The 19,890-nt window shown below is 40.3% G+C and overlaps 1 protein-coding gene and 1 non-coding gene across 3 annotated transcripts; one reads left to right on the top strand and one right to left on the bottom strand.

Moving 5' to 3' along the window:
- Nucleotides 1-60: 60 nt before the first annotated feature.
- Nucleotides 61-4,895, top strand: Gpx2 (glutathione peroxidase 2). Of its 2 annotated transcripts, XM_048798516.1 has the most exons (4): nucleotides 61-195; nucleotides 1,531-1,604; nucleotides 1,675-1,975; nucleotides 4,216-4,895. In XM_048798516.1, the coding sequence occupies exons 3-4, from the start codon at nucleotides 1,754-1,756 to the stop codon at nucleotides 4,564-4,566; spliced, it is 573 nt and encodes a 190-aa protein (XP_048654473.1). In that variant the 5' UTR covers nucleotides 61-195; nucleotides 1,531-1,604; nucleotides 1,675-1,753; the 3' UTR covers nucleotides 4,567-4,895. The 2 variants fall into 2 exon arrangements, with proteins under 2 accessions (XP_048654473.1, XP_048654474.1); XM_048798517.1 differs by lacking the exon at nucleotides 1,531-1,604 and having other exon boundaries at nucleotides 97-195.
- Nucleotides 4,896-10,332: 5,437 nt separating this feature from the next.
- LOC107143402 lies at nucleotides 10,333-19,300 on the bottom strand. The gene is made up of 2 exons (XR_007345740.1): nucleotides 17,081-19,300; nucleotides 10,333-10,567 (listed from the first exon to the last, which is right to left on the bottom strand). It is a non-coding gene; the product is annotated as an uncharacterized LOC107143402 (transcript).
- Between the last annotated feature and the right edge of the window lie 590 nt (nucleotides 19,301-19,890).

Genomic DNA, 19,890 nt, shown 5'->3' with positions numbered 1-19,890 from the left:
TGACATCCAGGAACTCTTTCCAGCCTTAGCAGAGGACACACTTTGTTCCTGCCACTCCTTCTGGTGGCAAAAGATTCCATTCCCACTTAGATCACGGAAGCTTGCTTTTAGTGAGCAGCCAGATGAGATATGGGGTTCTTGTGCACTTAAACAGCCATGAACACGCCGCAACGCAGAACAGCTAGGCGCTCCCTGGTGAGTAGTTCCTCCATCTCAACAAATCACTCTCAAGACCAGCTGCTCCCCAGTCTTGCTTACTCTTTGTTCTAGGAGGCAGCTCCCAATGGGTGTGTACCTGTGGAAACACTCTCCAGGAAAACATCTACCTTCTTACTGAAATTTCACACTAAAATCCCAAAGCCAGGGAAAGCCAGTCTTACTGAGAAACCAAGGCATTTTTTAAGAAGTGATTTGTTTGGTTGGTGGGTACATCAAAGAATGAAGTTGCTTTAAGGTCTGTTTAGTTTCTGTGGGCTTTTTATTTGGGGGGGATTCCCCTGATAGCCCTTAGCAAGTCCTAAGATGCCAGGCTGTGTGACTGGTATTGACATCATGGACAGCCCACTTGGATCAAGAACGACAGTAGCCATGCTTTGATGCACTCTTTTTTGGTGGGGATGGGTACCGGGGATTGAACTCGGAGGCACTCAATCACTGAGCTACATCCCCAGCCCTATTTTGTATTCTTTTTAGAGACAGGGTCTCACTGAGTTGCTTAGCAACTCGTTTTTGCTTAGGCGGGCTTTGAACTCGTGATCCTCCTGCCTTAGCCTCCCGAGCTACTGGGATTACAGGTATTCACCATCATGCCCAGCCTCGATGCACTCTTCTGTGGGGAGAGGGTCAGCACAGCACACACACACACACACACACACACACACATTCACCTCCAAGGGGGAAAAACAAACAACTCTTGGGGACTGAACCTTTTGGGAAAGAAGGGATGCAGTTTACCCACCTGTTCTGTGATTCATCCTCACCGTTATCCTAGCAACCACTCCATCCTCATGACTGGGGGTGGAGGTGAGGTGGAGGTGGAGGCTATAACACAGGAGATGGTGCAAGGCAGGGACAAGGCAGGACAGGGACTACCACTCACTGAAAGTCTTCATCTCTTTTGCCTGTGCAAGCTGAGGCACTGGAAGTCATTTTTTCTAGGAAATGACACAAACTCCTCCCAAGGGTTCCTTGGATTTTGTGCTTCTGGAAGGTAATAGCCAAATAGAAATAGGTGAAGAGTAATATGTACATTTCAGGGGTCATCTGAGTCAGGTGGGCACACTCCCCAATTCTCTTCCTCATCTTTCAGATCTCAGCAGACTCACCTCTCTGCACAATTCAGACTGGCACTCCATAAATGCATTCAATAAATGTCTGTGCCAAGTGAAAATAACTTGCTGGGGAAAGCAGGAGTCAATCTTGTATGTCTCCCTCCCTTTTTTCCTCCCTATGCGACCTTTAGGTCTCTGGTTTCCTGCAAGTAGTGAATTATTTACATCTGCTCATAGCTATCAAATTGGTCCTTTCCAGGTTGCCAGCAGGGTGGGGCCGGGAGGCGACTGTAAGTAGGAGGAGCAATCACCTTGTTCAAACAATGCATACAGGTGAGTCCTGCTTTTGCTAAGTCATCCTGAGAACGCAAAGGCCCATTGTGAGATCTTCTGTCCTTCCTAGGTCCTCCTTCCTCCCCACTCCCTTGAGAGACCTGTAAGTGGGTGCACAGCACTCTGCAAGACTCACTCTGCGCTTCACCATGGCCTACATCGCCAAGTCTTTCTATGACCTTAGTGCCATCAGCCTGGATGGCGAGAAGGTGGATTTCAACACCTTCCGAGGCAGGGCAGTGCTCATTGAGAACGTGGCCTCTCTCTGAGGCACTACCACCCGGGACTTCACCCAACTCAACGAGCTGCAATGCCGATTTCCCAGGCGCCTGGTGGTTCTTGGTTTCCCTTGCAACCAATTTGGACATCAGGTGAGGTGTCCCTTGTGTTGTGCCCAAGGAACTGGGCTGATGAAGCTTGAGTAGGATAAGGGAAGGGGGTGAATGACTTTGAGTGTTTGAGTGTCAAGAATTGTGGGCATGTCCTTCAACCTAGGTCTTTGGGAGCATGTGAATACTTAGGGGCAGTAGACACGCTATGAGACTAAACACTGGGGTGGGTGTTTATTATTTACTGTCTTCCCACTGTAGTCCATGAAGGCTGGTTCCAGGTCTATTTTTCTCTCCATTGTGTCATCACTGCCTAGGGTACTGAAGGCACTCATTAAATATTTGTTGAATGAATGAATGGAGGAACCAGAAGGTCAAGAATCAAACTAGAATTAGACTCACTCAAGTTCTTCTCTTTAATGGCTATGTGTCCTTGGAAGAGACACTTGATTTTTGTTTTAGTTTCCTCATGTGTAAATTGGAGATAATACCACTTAGCTCACAGGATTATTGTAAGATTCATGGGGTGAGATATAAAAAGGTAAATAGAAAAATATAAAGCATTATGCAAATGTAAGCAATTTATTACTTGGATTGAAGATTGTTTAAATCAGTCAGTGGAAAGTGAATATGATGAAAGGGAAAGATTTGTAACTTGCATGTGTGTCCCCTCTGGGCACCACACACACCTGTCTCTGAATAACAGGTCGAGTTGTTATGAATCTTCAGCCTGCACACCTTAAGTTATCTCTTAGGGATTCTTCTATTTCTACTTGTGATTTTAATTGTATAAGTAGTTAGAATGTCCCCAAGCAAACACTCTAATTATAATCCCCTAAGTTCGATTCGCAATGGCATAAAAAGGCCATGTAGAATTAACCAAAATGTAAGCAGGAAGGCTGAAGGATCACTGACTGACAAACCAGAGTCCAACCATTACTGCTCTCACTGTTCCTTCCCTCCCTGCCAGCCTTTACCAGGCAGGAGAGACAGAATGGGTAAAACCTCCTGCCCTAGAGGTACCCCAGGCTTACCCTGTTACTTCCGCCTAGTTAGTCACCAGAGGGACCACAACCTAGGAGCCAGCCAGCCATTTGCATTAAGAGATTAGAAATCTAATAGAGTCAGCAGGCTCATGAATGTTATGATGGCTGGGAACTGACAGCACTCGCAGGTTCTGGTAGATCAGAGGTGGGGACTTTTTCCCAGAGGGAGACATCTGACTCTCAGACTGGGGAGGAAGGGGTGGAAAATAAGGGATCTCACCAGCCTTTTTGAGTTGTCGGGGTGAGAAGTGCTGAGTGGGAACAGGACTGGGGTGGCAGTGGGAAGGGAAAGATAGGTAACAGTTTCTGAGCTAAAGCCTTTGTAGCCGAGAACAGTCAGTAGAGAGGAGGAGCTTTGGACAGCAGCCTACAAGTGAGAAAGTAATTACATATTCACAATCTTTAACTTTCAAGCATTGTTTCCTTTCCTGCCCACCCTCCACACACCTATCCTAGAACCCTCAACCCTCTATCCTATTTGAGTCATTCCTGATGGTCACTAAGTAGTTCCATTTAGACTATCATTGTGGTCTCTAACTTGCTTTGCCTTTATGACATCTGAAAACTACATTTTCTTGGTTGGAGTCTTTCTTCCCCAAAGTGTTGTCCTATTTGCACTTCAGTTCTAGGACAAGGCAGGAGGAAAGCTAGACGCTCTAAGTCCAGTCCCCTGGGCCTCACTTTCACCCTGCTTTGAGGAGCTGAGCAGGGCAGAGGCAAAGGCTGTACTCAATGTGTAATCAGAAGCAAGGGAGGCACAACCAGGGCAGAAGAAAGGGAGAATGGGGGTAGGGAGTGCAGAGCATGTGTGTACATGTGTAGACAGGGAGGCAGGGAGGTAAGTAGACCGACAGGTTCTGGGCAGTATGACCTGAGCCTCCCTTTCTTTTCTTTGTCTGCCTGGAACTCAAGGTCACTTGAAGCTTTAAAAAAAACACTGCTCAGGATCATTGGAGTCGGAAGAAATGATTCAAACATACTAAATTTTTAAGTATAAGAACAGCCAAGCTAGGAACGCCAAGAACTTTCAGAAATGGCCTAGCACACCATCAACAATAGCTAGGAGAGGGGAAAAAATCCGAGTCTAGAGAAGGGCCGAGCAAATGGAGGACACCCATCTAGGGAAAAAGGATCCTGGGAAGGGAGTGTAGGAGGGTGAAAGATTCGCATGCTGTGGAACCTTCATTTCCTGACCCTTTTCCACGCTCTGTCTTCTTCCTCCCCTTCCTCCCCCAGGAGAACTGTCAGAATGAGGAGATCCTGAACAGTCTCAAGTACGTCCGCCCGGGGGGTGGATACCAGCCCACCTTTACTCTTGTCCAAAAGTGTGAGGTGAATGGGCAGAATGAGCATCCCGTCTTCGCCTACCTGAAGGACAAGCTGCCCTACCCGTATGATGACCCTTTTTCCCTCATGACCGATCCCAAGTTCATCATTTGGAGTCCAGTGCGCCGCTCAGATGTGTCCTGGAACTTTGAAAAGTTCCTCATAGGGCCGGAGGGGGAGCCCTTCCGACGCTACAGCCGCACCTTCCCCACAATCAACATCGAGCCGGATATCAAGCGCCTCCTCAAAGTTGCCATATAGATGGGAGCTGCTCCGCACACGATCTCCTGCTCTATCCAGTCCCTGAGTTTTCTTCCCCAGGATGCAGTGTCCCCTTGGGAGCCACTGCTGGACCGAAGCCTTCCCTCCATGTCACCCCTTCATTGAAGAGCCCTGCCTCTCCCATCTGCCTCTTTCCTTTTCCTCTCTCAACCCTCTGGAGACCAACTTGGGGCTCTAAGACTGGGCAGGCTTTGGGCCTTCACAGAATGATGGCACCTTCCTAAATCCTTATGGGTGGTGTCTGAGAAGTGTGAAGGGCCCATGGCCAGCCTGCCGGATGAGTCCAATAAAGGGCTGATGTAGAAATGGCCAGGCTCTTTGTGTCTTCTTCCTGGACAGAGGGCAGAGGGTAGTACAAACTGCAGGTGGGACAGGGGCACTGGCAGCACACAAAGGTGTGGTGGAGGGAGGCTCCGATCAAGGGGATACCCTGATTACTGTCTGGACAGCAGGCTCTGGTCACGGTCTGCAGTGGCAGAAAATGTGAATTGTGTTATTTTATGGCTCTTCAAAACTGGGGGTGGGGAAGAAGAAGTAGTGAAGAAGAGGAAAAGACAGTGGGCCCTTTGGCTGAGCATGCTGGGAGGTCATTGGAAGATTATAATCAGGAAGACTTCATGTCACTGTGAATACTGAGACAACTAGATATTACCTGTACCTACACATTCCTGAAAGGCAGTTTGGTCAACATTTACTGACAGCAAGAGTATAGAGGGTGCAGTTACTGGAAACAAAGAGCACTTTATCTTTCCCCCCGATTAACTTATTGGATGTTTTCGATCTTTAGCTAGAATGACCCTCCATCCCTTTAAAATTCATATTTACCATTACTCTTCTCAAATTCATATATTCACAAATTCAAACAAACAGAGGCATGAATGATTGGATTCACTTCTTCCTCCGTGAGGGTGGGGACATGAGAGGGAAGTCCTCCCTGAGAAGAGACATTTTACAATCTGCCAAAACACGATTGGTGCCCTGTGTGCTGACTGGCTTAGCAGGGAGGGTGTCCCAGAGTCCTTCTATAGTGCAGGCATATTCAGAAAGGATCAATACCACAAAGACCAGGTTCTATCATGTTCTGGAGAAGATACCTGCTAAGAGGCCACTGTCCCATCACTATGCCTAACAAACCTCATCCTGGAACCTTCTCATTTCAACTTTCCCTTCTTTGACCACTAGATGGAATATTTCACTTCTCTTCACTGAAGCTCTGAAGGGCCAGTTCTACAAACTAGACACACTGCTTGAGAATCCCAATGTTGAATGGGGAAGTATTTTTCCTTGAATCTGCACCCTATAACCATTTTTTCATGCACTGGTATTATCTGAGAAGCAAACAGTGGAATAGAGGTTAAGAATCCATACTGTCCAACCTTCAATGAGAGCTGTCATCAATGGTGCTATATTTCAAAAAGGTAACCTGAGCATTACAGTGGGAATTCCCTGGCATCCTTCTGCAGGGCCTTCTGCTAAATTAAGACTGACCTTAACTTGACTCTTCTAAAAACTTGAACCTTTCAGATTCTTTCTCTTAAAGCCAACTGCTGGGGAGAGGGGCGGGCAAGACACTGATTTTAGAGCTGTAACTGCAGATAAGTTGCTTCTCTGATAACAGTGGGAATTCATATTGGATGCCGGTATGATTTGTGCATCATCTTGATAGTGCTACAGCTTGTTACATCCCAAAACAGCCAGCTCTCCCAGATATTGTTATGCCACAGGCATTTTAGGGCCTGATATGCCACTGTGGGGTGTTGGGTCGTTCCCATGAGGCTCTAGTTTAAAGAATTATTTAGGGATTCCCAAAGGAATGGGAAGCTGGGTGTCTGTAATTTTGCAGAGTGTCAAAGGGGCCATAATGCTAGAAAGAAGACTCCTCACGTGGGCAGGGGAAATGCTGTGATTCAGACAAGACCTGATCAGTTTGGCTCCAGAGGAAACAGGAGAGGAGAATGGGAGGAGACTGATTTACAAGGCCTTCAGCTTTACTAAAGTTTTCTTGTGTTGATAAAACCACACAAAAAGGGTTCCTTTCTTTTATTCCTCATCTCATTTGCCACCCTTTCATCCTCAGAAGCAGCAGCCTGGAAATGGTCATGAGGCAAAGCTTTAATGTAATCACCCACTTTCCTGGATAAACAAAATCTTTTAATCAAATTTCCCTGGGGGTGCTCAGAAGTAGAGAGAAGTCTCATTAGCAGGCTCTGCCAGAAGTAGGGAGGTAATGCTGCTCAATTTAGAGAAATGACAGAGAATTGCTTCTCTAAGGGCTCTTACAAAAAAATATATAGCTAGGAAGAAGTGATTTTAGGAGGCAAAGGTTTAGAGACTGAAATTGCTGGCTGTTTTCATGACTGTGTTCGCACAGTTATATCTTCTTAGTTTAAGAAATACTGAGCCAAACTCTAGAACTTTATTATCATCACCATCACAACCATCATCCAAAATACCACTTATTGAATATTAACTATGTTCACACACTGTCCCATATATCAGATTATTTAATCCTCATACAGATCCCATGAGGAATTTTTATTTCTATTAAAAGAGAAAGTAGTTGGGCAAGAGACCTGCCAAAGACAAAAGGTTAATAAAGAGCAGAGCCAAAAGTTAAAGCCAGATCAGTCTAACACTAAAACATCTACTCTTAACTCCAACCGTGCTTCTTCTAGCTTAGATTTCCCTTCATAAAGGGCACCGAGAGCTGCCTGAACCCAACACTACACAACATCAAAATGTTTCCACTTACATTATATCATTTGATTTGATTAAAATTCTGTGAAGGAGGTTTAATTGTTTTCATTCTTCTACTGAAGAAAGACAGGATAACTGGTACAATGTCTCCCCATTAACAAGTGGTAAAGCCTATTCTGGACTGAGTTCTCTTGATTTCCTTTCTAACCAACCATCTCATAATGGAGACTTGTACTACAGCAAGAAACATACATTTTAGTATTGAGAACTTCAAATTCAGACAAGAAACTAACCTTGCTCACAAAATGAAAGAATGAAACTGAAAGGATTTCTGATATACTGAAATAAAGAAATGTGAACATACACCTCTTCATGATAAATTACAAGTAACAGAATATACCTGATTGTACACAAGCTATATCAATTAATATATCAATTAATCAGTACTGGAAGGCTCTGTCTACTGGGAGATACCAAGAACATTTGAGAAAGACAGAGCTAGCTAAGATAATACAACAACAAGCTTTTAACTTCAACAATCTTACTAGCAAGAAGCCAGATCTGTACATGATGAAGCAAGTAGAAAAAGAATGAGGACCAGCCCAGGTTTCCAACGACATGCACAGGTGATTTCTTTTCCTTCTTAAATCTCAGGAAGGGGAGTAAAGAAGACTAATGCTTTTGTCTGGTTTCTTTATTTGAACAGAAAAACAAGGATTCAGTGCAACTGGATTCAAGAGGTCTTTATTCCATTTGACCCAAGAAAGGGTCTAAAAGATGATAAAGACAGTGTCACAAACACATCATCACGCTGACTGAATAATAATCAAATACATGGATAGGATCTTATGTTTTTAACTTTTGTAATACATAGTTCAAAACAGATATTCTGCTATAGACAAGGATACCAGCAAGGGCATATAAGATCATACTCCTGAGCTTCGAATGACAAAGTTGGAAGCATTAGCAAATTCCAAGACAGGACAATTCTGGAATATAGAGGATATAATGGGCCTAGGGCTGCTATTTAAAGTAATGAAGCATTTTCTCTGCTTTTTGGATTCATTTCACCGAACGATTTCCTCAGCAGGTCAGATATAGATTTGCAGCAAAATGGAAAACATTTTCCAGGAATAAAACAACTGATCCCTAAGGAGCAGCTGACTTAACTTTTCTGAGTAATAAATCTTTATCTGACATGCCGAGATTCCTTGGAGTGCTGTCACTGATATTCTTAACCTCTTCCTAACCTTGACAGACCCTTGTACCTCATATTTACTAAACACCACTGCTGGAAAGCAGTCACTGTGGTAGCTGTATGACCCTGAGCAAGTACTTTACTTCTTTGTGTCTTAGTTTTTTTCTGGCTCTAAAGTTGGAATAAGGATGGTACTTATCTTATGGTGGTGTTAATGAGGATTAAATAAGTGCTTTAAATGGTCCGTTGGCACAGAGGAAGTACTCAATAAACCTCAGCTATTATTATTACCATGCTGTTACATAATATAGCTTTTCCCTGGTATCAACAATGAATAATTGGCTAATTTTTTTCCTTATAAGCAAACCTTTAGCTCAGAATTTTCTAATCTCTTATATGTAAAGAGGAAACAATATCTAAAGCTGGACCCCTGAAGTTCTGGTTTCAGAATGAGAAGAACTAACTGAAGCCACCACATTGTACTTTGTACTTTATATGCTTTCTAAAGTATTTTACATTAATTCATTTGGATCTCCTAACAATGCAAAATGAGTATATCACATTTTATTAACCCAATGTTATAGGAATGGGACAATGAAATCCCAAGCAATGCTATGTTTAATGATTATATTGATACCAAATAGCAGAGAGACCTAAATGCTTAAGTTTATGACCCCCATAGTTGCTCTTTTAACTAGCAAAATAATACATTCTAAGATCCCTTTGGAGTGACTGAAACCATGCTATTCAGAGTTTCCCCTGTTACAACCAAATGTCCTTTTTTTCTCAGGTGCAGGATACCCTTTAGGATGCCACACTACATTTAATTGTCATGTCTTATTAGGCCCTTCTTGTCTGTGAATGTTTATCAGACTTTTGTTTTTTTTAAGAACTTGACAGTTTCCAGGAGTACTGGTCAAGTACTTTGCATAATGTCCTTTAATTGGGATTTGTGTGATGTTTTTCTCATGATTTTAGACTGGGGTAATGGCTTTTTGGAAGGAATACCACAGAGGTAAAGCACCATTCTCATCCTATCACATCAAGAGTACATGCTATCAGGGCTGAGGCTGTGGCTCAGTGGTAGAGCGCTTGCCTAACATGTATGAAGCACTGGGTTCGATCCTCAGCACCACATATAAATAAATGAATAAAATAAAGGTCCATACATATAAAAATATTAAAAAAAGAGTACATGCTATCAACATGGCTCATCACTGATGATGTTAACCTTGATAACCTGGCTCAGCTAATGTTTACCAAGTTTCTCCACTGTAAAGCTATTCCCCAGTTCCATATTTCTTGGAAGGAAGTCACTATGAACAGCCTATGCTTCAGGTGGGGAGTATCTACAGAAATTATTTGGAATTTTTCTGTACAGAAGATGTGTCTATTCTCTCCCATTTCTTTATTCATTCCCTTATTCAACCATTTATTTACCGGTAATGAAGGACTCACAGTTATTTATTATGTAGTTTGGGTTATAATCCAATATAATTTTATTTTGCTGCTCAAATTGTTCCAGCTTTGGTCACTGGAAGCTTCTCCATTTGACTCCTTTGTCTGATATAGCCCTAATAATTTTGACATTTTTAAAATTAGCACTTAATTTTTTTTGTGACACAAGATGCTCCAGGCTCATTTCCAGATACTTATTTCCTGCTCTAGTCCACCAGACATTTTTCCAAGAAGTCCTGGTTCCTTTTAGGAGAAACCAAGATCTGGGCACTAGGTGTGCACTCATTCTAATTATTTTTCTGGTCAAATAACCACAACAAAGATATTTCACTTTGGCTACACTGATGTGAACTAGAAACTTCAACAGAAGAACTCAACTCTAGGGACAATAATTTCCCAAATTACTTTTATTTCAAAGAATATTTAGGTCTTAGCATGAAAGAAAATATGCAGAGAACTTTTCATTATTAAACAAACTATCAGGCTTTCTGTGAACCAACATAACATAGTTACAACAGAACTTCAGAAGGAGTCTTAGAATAACAGAGTCATTTGTCGGGGGTCATCAGGGAGAATACTGATAGTATCTTCAGCTTTGCCACATAACAGACACAGCATGGTGTATTCCTAGAACAAGACAAAGTGCATAATTACCTTAAGGGACAGGGAGGAAGGTGCTTCATAACTGATTCTGTTCAGTAAAGCTCTTCTCTACAAATTATCATGGATATTTTTCTGTACATTTGATTAGTTTCTTCAATACCTATTAGCAATGTCTTAGGTTAATTCTACATCTTCCCAGAGCCTTTTGTTTATATAAAGTAAATACATGACAATGGTCTTATTTGGATCCCTAAGTATACGTTCTGTCTCAGAGCTGTTCTCTTCTAGGATATTTAACATTGATATGTAACAGGAGACAGTGGAAAAGGAGAAAATTCCCAAACTAAAACAAGTTTTTTAATCTACTCTAGGAAAATTGTGTTAAATTCACTAGTATGTTGTGCCTCATACATAAATACCTAACTGCCTAGAATTTCATTTATTTAAGGAGTTTCATGTTTCTTAGACTTCATAAATATCCAGATGTGACAGCACTGAGTTTAAGAAAAGTCATTAGGCAAAGTCTTATTTTCCTAGCTGGCTCTTTCTAGAATATTTAATAAAGTCATAAACAATAGAGACATAATTCTTTTAAACTTTTTGCTTAAAAAGCTTTTTTATCTCCTTTGGGAAAACAAACATTGATCTATATAAAATCTATTAGTATTTCTACAGTTGATGTTGAGGCTGCTGGTTGTGTGGAAATTGGAGAGAAAGGCAGTATATTTCCTGAGTCTGGACAGTCATTAGAGAGGGTCACAGAAGTAAACACTGGCGATGGCACAAAGCCCCAGAAGCAGGCTACTGCCTTTCCATTTCCTACTGTGAGTTCAAAGAAGGGGCTTAGTTGTGGCTCTAGAAAGACAGCTTCTTAATGACCACACAATTTTTTCTATTGATTGATTGATTGTGCTAGGGATTGAATAGGGTCTTGCAAATGTTCTACTGAGACACACATCCAGCGCTCACACTTAATTTTAAATTCTACTCTATACTCAAGAGTAGAAATTCATGGAGGCTAGAGCTCAGAGAATAAATACAAGTCTCATGAATTAAAAATAAAATAAAAATCTATCCTCTCCAAGGACTTTTATTGCTTTCAAATATACCTACTGCTGTAATCCATCAGACATTACTAGCAGGATGGCAACCTCAAGAAAAAAGCAACAGACGCAAAAAAGAAAAACATGTGAAGCTAGACAAGTATCTGAATTTTCAACTAGTATTTCCTTTGTCAAGTTTCTCCTCAGTGCCTATGTGCTGTGCAATATGCTAGGTGCACTGGCAGATAAGAAAGAAGGCAAGGACAAAGTGTAACCTTAAAAAACTTAAAATCTTACTTGGAAGAAAAAAACAAACACATTATATCATCTGGCAAGATTATTAAATCAGTTAGACCAATTATACCTATAATCTTTACTGAATAGGCGGTCTGGAATCCAAACTTCATTGTTAAGTCAGTTGTCTGGAATTCAAAAGCAGTTTCCCAAAGAAGTGATGTTATGTACTTGACAGTTAGGTTCCCAGGAAAATCTGAAAGTCTTTTAAATTTATACTGTACAAGTGCTATAGAATCTAACCATCTACAGTAGTGCTTCTGTGGGAAAGTATATCTAGAATTTTAACTTGGGAAGCTAGGAACACAGTTCCCTGTGCTTCCAGGAATATGGTGGGATTAGGACATCTTTTACCAAAACTGGCCAAGTAGGGAGAATAATACTTGCCCTCCCCACCATGCCCCACTGCCCAGTTATTCATGGGAACCCTCAAGGGCTCCATCTGGGCAGGGCCTACGGTTAGAGATTTGGGAGGAAGAATGGGTTGATCACATTGGGGTGAGATGAGATCTTTTGTTTTATTGTTATCTTTTGTTTATTTGAGGGTCTCTTGGTGCCTATTTTTCTCTGTTAATTCTGACTCCATGTCCTCTTCCCTGGCCCACTGAGGAACAGAAAGCAATCTAACAGGAGTTCCTCTCTTATTCCTTGAGGTAAACACATAGTTCATTTAAGAGTTTTTTTGCCAAGGGATTTTGAAAAACAACCTGTAAACCATTTATAATGTATTTTCTGTTTGAACTCTATAAATCTGTCTCCACCTTACCCACTAGTTTGGCCATCAGAAAAATCTTACCTTGTTCAGTAATTGTATTAAGGTTATTTAAAAAACATAATCCTTTTTTTTTTTTTTCATGGCACTGGGGATTGGATCCAGGGCCTTCTGCATGCTAGGCAAGCACTATCACTAAGCTATATGCCCAGGCTTTTAAAAAATTATATTAAATTGTATTCTGAGACAGGGTTTCACTAAGTTACCCAGGCTGCCTTGAACTTGGAATCCTCCTTCCTCAACTTCCCAAGTAGCTGGGATTACAAGCATGTGCTACCAAGTGTGACAAAAACAGAATTCTTATCTTTTAGAGATCTTTTAGAAGTATTTACAGAGATAGCAGTATATTTGGGATTTACTTCAAAATAGTCTTGTGGAGAGATGAGCTAAGAGTGAATTTAAGCAAAGCAACTTGAAGCTGGGCAGTGGAGCTGCTTACTTTTTATTGTTTAAATTTCCCATAAGACATTAGAATAGCTGGGCATGGTGGCGAATGCCTATAATCCCAGTGGCTTGGGAGGCTGAGGCAGGAGACCGCGAGTTTATTTCAAAGCCAGCCGCAGCAACTTAGCAAGGCCCTAAGCAACTCAGTGAGACCCCATCTCTAAATAAAGTACAAAACAGGGCTGGGTATATGGGCTCAGTGGTTGAGTACCCCTGAGTTCGATCTCTGGTATCCCCTACCACACCCACCCACCAAAAAGGCGTTGGAATAAAATAAAAGGGTGGGGATGAGGATAATAAGTCATGGTAGCTGAGAAAAAAGAGTTCCTGTGATGATCAGGATGATACAAAAGTTCCAAAGAGGCCATTTACTTGATTAAAAGCCTGATGCAAGTACAAGGAAAGTTCAGAAAAGGGAGAAAGGAACACAGACTGTACCATCAAGAGCAAGAAAGAGACAGAATTTAACTTCCAATAGAAAGAGATACGATTTAATTGGCCTGAATGCTGGGAGCCATTAGCCAAGTAGGTATGACAATTTCCTTGCCAGTGTACCCCATGTTGCAGTGACATTGAATGTAGGTGACCTTGCTCAAGGACCAAGGCGGATTAGGGCGTTCCCGGTTTAGGTTCCAGGTTTAAGGTTTAAGATTATTCCTGCTGGGAATAGGGCGTATCCTGCTGCCTGAGTTCCCCTTGAGTTCTCATGGGATTCAGACAGTATATTTTGGAGATAGAGGCCCAGTGGATTTGGATTTGGGCAGAGAACGTGGATTTCCCCAGAACGTGATTGTAGACGGCTGGTGTGAGTTCGGGAATAAAGAGTTGCTGTTTGAATCTACAAGCTGTGTGGTGGCTCGTGATTGTGTGCCCAGCCAGACTGCGGCACCTGAAGACAGAAAAGGAATAATTCAAATCAAGGAAAATGCATGAATAAATGTGACATGAAAACAGCAAGCAGGTGACATAGGTAGTAAGAGGGGAAACAACTGTACTTAGAGGTTAAACGGGGAGTGCGGGATGAGATGTTTAAGAAAGATTAATTCCATTGCAGTATATAGAACTACAGTTTAGGGGCTGCTGCAGTAGTTTAGGTTTGAGTGGGTATGGTTGTTGACATGGAAGATAGAAGTTAAGTAGTTTAGTCAGAAACAAAAGATAAAAGGAGGGCAGGTAGGGTGTTAGGCTTGGAGAAGGAGATTTGGAAGATCTAAGATTGAGTGCATGTGTGCTCACTATAGGAGGAAGTATAGTGAAAGTTCCTGACCAGAGACCAAAGCTCAGGGGTATCATGGAAAAATAGGAAAGGAAATGAGAAAAAAGCAAAGGAGGGCTGGGAGTGTAGCTCATTGGTAGAGCATCTGCCTCTCAAGTGTGAGGCACTACGTTCAATCCTCAGCACCATATAAAAATAAATAAAGATATTGTGTCCAACTACAACTAAAAAAATATTTTAAAAAAAGCAAAGGAGCAGTTAAAGTGATTTAATAAAAGAGAAGAAAAAGTCAAGTGCTATTGACCCCAAGGGAAGAAATACTGCAAAAAGATAACAGTGGTTAACAAAATCAGATCCAGAGAGATGTTAAGAGAATTAGGAACAGAGGCAAAAATCACTAATCATTGGTTAGACTATAGGAAACCTAGGGGACAGCAGTTCAAATCAAACAAAAATGAAAATCAGTTTGTAGGTATTTAAGAGGAATATAGGGAAATAAGGAGAACAGTAAGTCTTTATATAGACCTACTCAAATAAAGAAACAAAGAAAGGAAAGAAATGATTATAGGATGAATCACAGAGGTAGTGAAGTAAAATAAAAGAATTTAAGTTTATTTTTAACAAATAAAAAAGAACTAAATATGTTTAATGTAAAAAAAAAATTTTAAATCCCATGGGGTCGGTGGGAAGAGGATGCTAGAAAGAGTCAACGTGATTGATGAGTAAATGACATGGGGTATCATTAGAGAGGAGAGAATAAAAATCTCCCTCTCTGATAGAAGAGAGGGAAGAGTCTAAAGTTGGGACACTGCCACCCATGTTGTAGGTAAGGAAGAGTCATGGGAAATAAGAGAAAAGGAAGCTGAGTCAGCCCAGGGAGAATCCTGAAATGAGAAGCTTGGATATTATACCACAGCTAAAGTTGCGCCATGGGAAAACAAAAATCCTCTGATGGTAGAGTACAGAATATGGGCTGGGGGAAGTAGCTGTTGGGTGAGGAGACTGGAGATAGAGTCTGTTTTAAAAGAGTTCTTCTGAGAGCACTTCACCCTGTCTAGGCATTGTGACTACCAGCTGTCTTCCTTTACCTTTTTCTGGGACATCTTTGTAGACTGCTGCATTCAGTCATAAAGGAAAACCAGTATAGAATAAAATATTTTATTTGTATGTGGTGCTGAGGATCGAACCCAGTGCCTCTCACATGCTAGGTGAGGGCTCTACCTCTTGAACCACAACCCCAGACCATGACATTGATTTAAATGGCTCTGTTGGGACATAAACAGACAATCTCAATATCCATTCGGGGGCTCTAAAAAGCTCATAGGAGCTTTTGGCAAATAGCTTGAAGCACCCTCCTTTCCTTCTATAAAATGACACAGCTGTATCTTTAAGCCCATGATATATTTATTCCCTTATTTGGCTACTACTAATTCAGTGAGATCTTGATTTTGCCCTAAGTCACACATTCTTATAAATATTTTAAGGCATAATTTTTGGAGGTTGAAGAGTTATAGTTAAGATGTTATTTAGATTAATTGCACATATCAGACTATGACAGGTGACTAAGTACTTTCCTCCATGTTAAAATAAGAGTGAATGAGAGGGGTTATACTGTTTTTTGATTCTGTTATGGGAGTTTTTTTTTTTTTTTAATTAAAGTACTACTCAAATTTAAAGGATTTTTTTAAAAAAATTCCCTTGACAACTAAAAGTTCTGAACTTTATATCCTAGGGATAAACATGTAGTTCATACAAAATAAGTAACTCAACCTGAAGGCTTAAAAGTAGAGGCAGTGAGGAACAATAAAAGGTTCTAGTTTGTCCTAGGTCTCCCAGATTCAGCTTTTCTTCCTCATCATCAGACCTATGAATAGCCCTGCACTATTGGCCATAAACTCCACAGACTTCCTCACATGCTCTCACAATTGCATGAACACAAGTCCTTATAATAAATCCCTAATTCTCTACTGGTTCAACTTTTCTCCTTCCATCTTGATATACCAATTTTATAATTTTATTTGACAAATGATATTACAATTTCTTACGAAGACTAAGACTACAGCATTGTTCAACTGTATATACCAACTAGGGAAAACAAAAATAACCCCTATTTAATTTCTTCTCCAATTTTTAATCCCTTGAAAAATCACTTACTTTTCTTTGAGAACAACATGAATTAAAGTATTTTTATATTTAAAAAAAATAATATTCTTACTGGAATTTCCATGCCCAGCAATTATAGTTAGGTGGACTGGCCAACATTTAAAGTCAACAGTTGTGCCATCACAGAGTGGCAAAGAAAAAGGAAGCACAATAGTAAATTCATAAGAAGTCATAATGGACTACTTGTTTTTTTTAATCGTTTTTTTAAAAATATTTGTTTTTTAGTTTTAGGTGGACACAATATCTTAATTTTATTTTTATGTGGTAATGAGGATCAAACCCAGTGCCTTATGCATGCTAGGCAAGCACTCTATCACTGAGCCTCAACCCCAGCCCCAATGGGCTACTCTTTATAAATAAAAATGACAGTATTGAGCTCTCATTTGTAAGGCACACATTTTGATTTGCGACTTTCATGAAAACAGGTTTGCACAGATCCATCCATATTTAAAGTTTTTCTCTCTCGGCTTGCACAAGGAAAAGAGAAGGATGGTCTCTTAACAGTTGCTAGAACTTAATTTACAAAAAACTATATCTAGATTATCAAAGTGATTTTTAATATCGGCCACTCCCCAAATAATATACCCTTAAATTTATACATTTACCTGAAATTCATCCATGATACTGAACGTATACTCATGTCTGGCAACTACATGATGACAGTTCTTACACAGATCTGCCAAAACAAAGAGAGACTTACGTAATTAAATTAAAATAGTAAAATTTCTATTCTTAGCATGATATCACTTAAGAAGAATATTAACTCTTATCATATGCAACACAGCAGGAAACCCATTATTAGATTGACTTTATTGAGAAATCCAGAATCTGTCATGTAGCAACACCATATACCTGGGTCTAGACTTAGAGGTTTAATGTACATTTATTAATTCCCATTGAAAGCTGTCTAAGATAATCAATTAACAGATTACTTAAATGTGTTTTTTAAGCTAGCTGGGTCTATCTAACTAAGTAAAAGCTTTTAGTCTCAGAAGTGACAGTAACGGTATTATTGTAACCAAACATAAATAAAAACCAATCTGGACACTGAGTGAATTTAATGGTAACCAAAGAATCTAATAAAAACAATGTAATAACAACTATGATTCATTGCATGCTTATCATATGCTAGATATTTTTTAAATCCTTTACCTGTTTACTCACTACATCTTTTCAAAAAACAACTGATACTATCATTACCACCTTTTTAGAAACAAGGAAATAAAGGTACACTGTAGTTAAGACAACCACTTAAGTAGGAGGCTTTGGAACCATAATTTAAGCCCAAACCCTCTGGCTCCAGAGCCCTTGCTCTTACTCCAGTGTCCTATTGTACTCCCTGGAATAAAATAGTTTAAAGGGATATATGCTTAAGAAGAAAGAAAACCATTCCTCTTAGAACACTCTTCAAGTATTTGAGTCTATTCTGCAGTCCTGGTGTCTTTCATACCCTCTTTCAAAATTTCAATATTTGCGTAATTAGTCCTCATATATATTCAGAACATACTGAAGAACGTGGAGACAAGCAAAAAGGGGGCTATAAATGGTTTAAATATCTGTCACCATGTCTGGGCACCAGACATATACTAAATTCACTCATAGAAATTCTTAGCACCAACCTCAGAAATTATTTATTTTTATTATACATAGTTTATTTGGTTTCCCAGCATTGAGGACAAGGAGTAGCATAAGAAAGTAGCAAAGTTATAGAAGCAAAAGAAAAACAGACCAAAAAAGCTATTCAGGCAGAAAAGAGTCTGAAAGGACTGGGTTGTGGCTCAGTGGTAGAGCACTTGCCTAGTATGCCTGAGGCACTAGGTTCGATCCCTGGCACCACATACAAATAAAATAAAGGTATTGTGTCCATCTGCAACTAAAAAAATATTAAAAAAAAAAAAAAGAGTCTGAAAAAAAATCGCATTTCAGGGTCATTTAGTATAGGGGGTGGAAAGCCCTATACATTTTAATAGCTGCTCCAAAGACATCAATAGATTACATTATAATAGTAGAAAGTGAAAATTCATATAGATGATCCTAAGGTTTATTTTTTTTAAGTCCCTGTATCTTGTTTAAGGTAATATAAAGGCTTTTGGAATGTCCCTGAAAAAAATAATTTAATACAAAAAATTGGAGCCAGAATCACAAGCTGCAGTTACCTGCAAAAGTCACTTATGTATCTGGGTGTGTTAGTGCATGCCTGTGATTCCAGTGACTCAGGAGGCTGAGGCAGGAAGATGCCAGCCTGAGCAAATTAGTGAGACCCTGTCTGAAAATAAAAAACAAAAGGGCTAAGGATGTAGGGATGTAGCTCAGTGGTAGTGTCCCTGGATTCAACCCTCAATACCAGGTGGGAAAAAAAAAAGTCATTTATGTGAGCAGGGCAGGTTGGTTCAAGCCTGTAATCCCAGCAATTCAGGAGGCAAAGCCAAGTTCAAGGCCAGCCTCAACTATTCAGGAACATCCTGTCTCAAAAAAACAAACAAATAAATAAAAAGGGCTGGGATTATAGCTTAGTGATATAGCATTCCTGAGTTCAAACCCCAGTACCTACCTACCCTCCAAAAAAATAATTCATGTAGAATATTTGATGATACTACATAAAGAGGTGTTAACTATATTTTCTTCTTAAAAACCTAGTTCATAACTGAATATTGCTAAATGACTGAAAGAGGCCTCAGAATAATTTGCATAACATATCAACTTCCAAAAGCTGATATCTGCTAACAGACTGGTATTAAAAAAAAAAAAAAAAGAAATCTCTCCTAATTACTCAGGAGGCTGAGGCAGGAGGATTCAAAGTGTGAAGCCAGCCTGAGCAATGTAGGGAGACCATGTCTCAAAATAAAGAATAAAAAGGACTGGGGATGTAGCTCAATGGTAGCGTACTTCCTTAGCATGCACAAGTCCCTATGTTTCTGCCACATCGATGTTCATAGCAGCACAATTCACAATTGCTAGACTGTGGAACCAACCCAGATGCCCTTCAATAGATGAATGGATAAAAAAAATGTGGCATTTATACACCATGGAGCATTACGCAGCACTAAAAAATGACAAAATCATGGAATTTGCAGGGAAATGGATGGCACTAGAGCAGACTATGCTTAGTGAAGCTAGCCAATCCCTAAAAAACAGATACCAAATGTCTTCTTTGATATAATGAGAGCAACTAAGAACAGAGCAGGGAGGAAGAGCAGGAAGAAAAGATTAACATTAAACAGAGACATGAGGTGAGAGGCAAAGGGAGAGAAAAGGGAAATAGCATGGTAATGGAGGGAGACCCTCATTGTTATACAAAATTACATATAAGAGGTTGTGAGGGGAATGGGAAAATAAACAAGGAGAGAAATGAATTACAGTAGATGGGGTAGAGAGAGAAGATGGGAGGGGAGGGGAGGGGGGATAGTTGAGGATA

Source organism: Marmota marmota, unplaced genomic scaffold (assembly GCF_001458135.2).
Source record: "Marmota marmota marmota unplaced genomic scaffold, marMar, whole genome shotgun sequence".
NCBI classification, from domain to species: domain Eukaryota; kingdom Metazoa; phylum Chordata; class Mammalia; order Rodentia; family Sciuridae; genus Marmota; species Marmota marmota.
The sequence above is the reverse complement of the archived record's forward strand: the minus strand, read 5'-3'. Positions and strand labels throughout refer to the sequence as shown.